Here is a 2129-nt window from a genome sequence, read left to right as displayed (position 1 = left end):
TCCCTGAGAGCTTTGTAGCTGCTGGGACATCTGCTGAAGATTGCTGAGGTGCGGGATGCTGTTGGAACAAAAATAAATCAAGCACAGAGTTATTGGCGTCATTTACAAAACCAGTCAACTAAAGAAGACCAACACATTTGCAGAAAGGAAAAGGGAGTATACACAATTTAAATTTCGAATTGCAGAGTTTTAAAAATACAAAAAGCTTTAACGGTGAAAACCATGCATGCCATATATGACAGCAATCATTTTAGCCGTTTTTTTTTACTAAACAAAAAAAAAAAACAAAAAACAACAAAAAAGTAGATCTCATTTGCGAACATGGTTTGCTAACTACTTACCTATAGTTAAATGGAACGGGACTGGACTGTTGCAATGGTGGGGGACTTTTGTCCCGTAAGACACCAATGACTCGGGTATCCTCTGTCGCTGTTTGCGTTGCCTGACACGGCGAGTTGGCCGTGCTTCGATCATCTGACGTCCCATCCATTGATATGCCCTTGTTCTTATTGAGATCCTTAAATCCTTTGAGCCCTTTAAGGACACTCAAAGGTTCTCTAGCACCTACCATACCGCCGGACTCCTCTCCAACAGGGTCCACCTCTTCATCTTCAGAGTCGCCCTCACTGTCACTGGCTAGCGTTGTTGTATCAGCGTCTGTTGAACTTCCGGCCCTAAAAAGATATTTAAGTCAGTGGTAGTTAAGGGGCTGCACTCTATACACGGAGTGAGTAAAACCTAAAAGAAAAACGTTTTTAGTAGCATGCGTGAGTATCTCTGTTGAATTAAGCTATTAAGTTATTAAATTATTTCAATTTATTAAGCAAATTTGCGTCGCTAAGTGAAAAAAGGTGTATTTTGTGTATAACTACACAGGGACAGGGAATCATAGTTATAGAGCTGTGGTAGTGACAAATGATTCGACGAAAAATATTAAATTATGCGGGACAATATGTAATAAGGTGTGAGAACAAGACTTGTTAGTAGGTGCACATTGTACTTACTTGGTATCTTTTTGATCCGAGCTATCTTCCCCTTCACCGCCATCTTTCTCATCTTTACTTTCATCATTTGCGTCACCGTCCTTCGATGCTCGCATTTCCTTCTTGAGTTTCATCCGCCTGTTCTGAAACCAAATCTTAATCTGGCGTTCGGTGAGGCAAAGCGCATGGGCGATCTCGATCCTTCGTCTTCGAGTCAGATAATGATTAAAGTGGAACTCTTTTTCTAACTCCAGCGTTTGATATCTGCGCACAAGAACAAAGCCCAAATAACATAGATATAAAACAAGATCAGTAATATATTGGCGTGAGGTTTGTCTCCTTCCTCAAAGATGGCCTCGCATTAGACTAACGTTATGACGCTTCACATGTGATTCGATTGATCTGAGTATCTTCGCAAATACATATATTTGTATATATATATATTACCCATGCCGTGACATAAGATAAATTTGCCAATATCTTCAGAATTGAATTTAACGCGGAGAGTAGTGAAGGCTATTTCTAATCACTAAAACTTATGACTGAACTGCTTCCACGTTGCTAAAGAAAAATAAATGAATCCGTTTTAAAGGGCGTATAATATATAAAAATAGAAATTATTTCTATTTTTTTCCATTATATATATGTTCGTTTTCAAGAAATTCGGCGATATTTTAAATGCAAGTAACAATATTATATATTGTGTAAGGTATAACCGCCCGAGTGACGAGTGATCCTGTTTACAATTATGTTTGTTTATTATCCTCCTTCAAAAGGATTTATAGTTTGAATAGATGTTTTCACATGCGGACGACACTTGTTGGTATTTACCTTGTGTATGTTTGCCGTCCCCTTCGACGGGGACAACCGTTTGGTCCTGCCAATAACTGGAAGTAATTTTCCATCCCTAATTTATTAGGGAATCCGCCACGGAACGCTGATCCTATGAGAAAACATGAAATGTAATTTAGTGTGCCGCCAAAACTTGATTAAACGTTCGTTTTAATTCAGTACATAATAAATTTATCTAGTTGAGAGTAACAAATAATGTGGCTGCTGGGCCAAATGTGTGAACATTTCTGTGTGTAACCACGCTTGCATTAAGGTCGCTGGATATCATAAGAACGAATCTCTTCCCCAACGAAC

The 2129-nt window shown here is 38.8% G+C and overlaps 1 protein-coding gene across 1 annotated transcript in view; it reads right to left on the bottom strand.

Annotated features, from left to right (window-relative positions):
- Window positions 1-1926, bottom strand: part of LOC111273640 (uncharacterized) — a gene marked incomplete at its 5' end in the record, with an annotated part of 3863 nt that extends 1937 nt beyond the window's left edge. Inside the window, 4 exon segments of the mRNA XM_022855408.1 lie at window positions 1-58; window positions 342-674; window positions 1005-1247; window positions 1815-1926. Of these exon segments, the coding sequence (XP_022711143.1) occupies window positions 1-58; window positions 342-674; window positions 1005-1247; window positions 1815-1926 (746 nt within the window).
- Between the last annotated feature and the right edge of the window lie 203 nt (window positions 1927-2129).

The sequence above is a fragment of the Varroa jacobsoni genome, unplaced genomic scaffold (assembly GCF_002532875.2).
Source record: "Varroa jacobsoni isolate VJ856 unplaced genomic scaffold, vjacob_1.0 scaffold_205, whole genome shotgun sequence".
NCBI classification, from domain to species: domain Eukaryota; kingdom Metazoa; phylum Arthropoda; class Arachnida; order Mesostigmata; family Varroidae; genus Varroa; species Varroa jacobsoni.
This window is presented reverse-complemented; position numbering and strand designations above follow the sequence as displayed.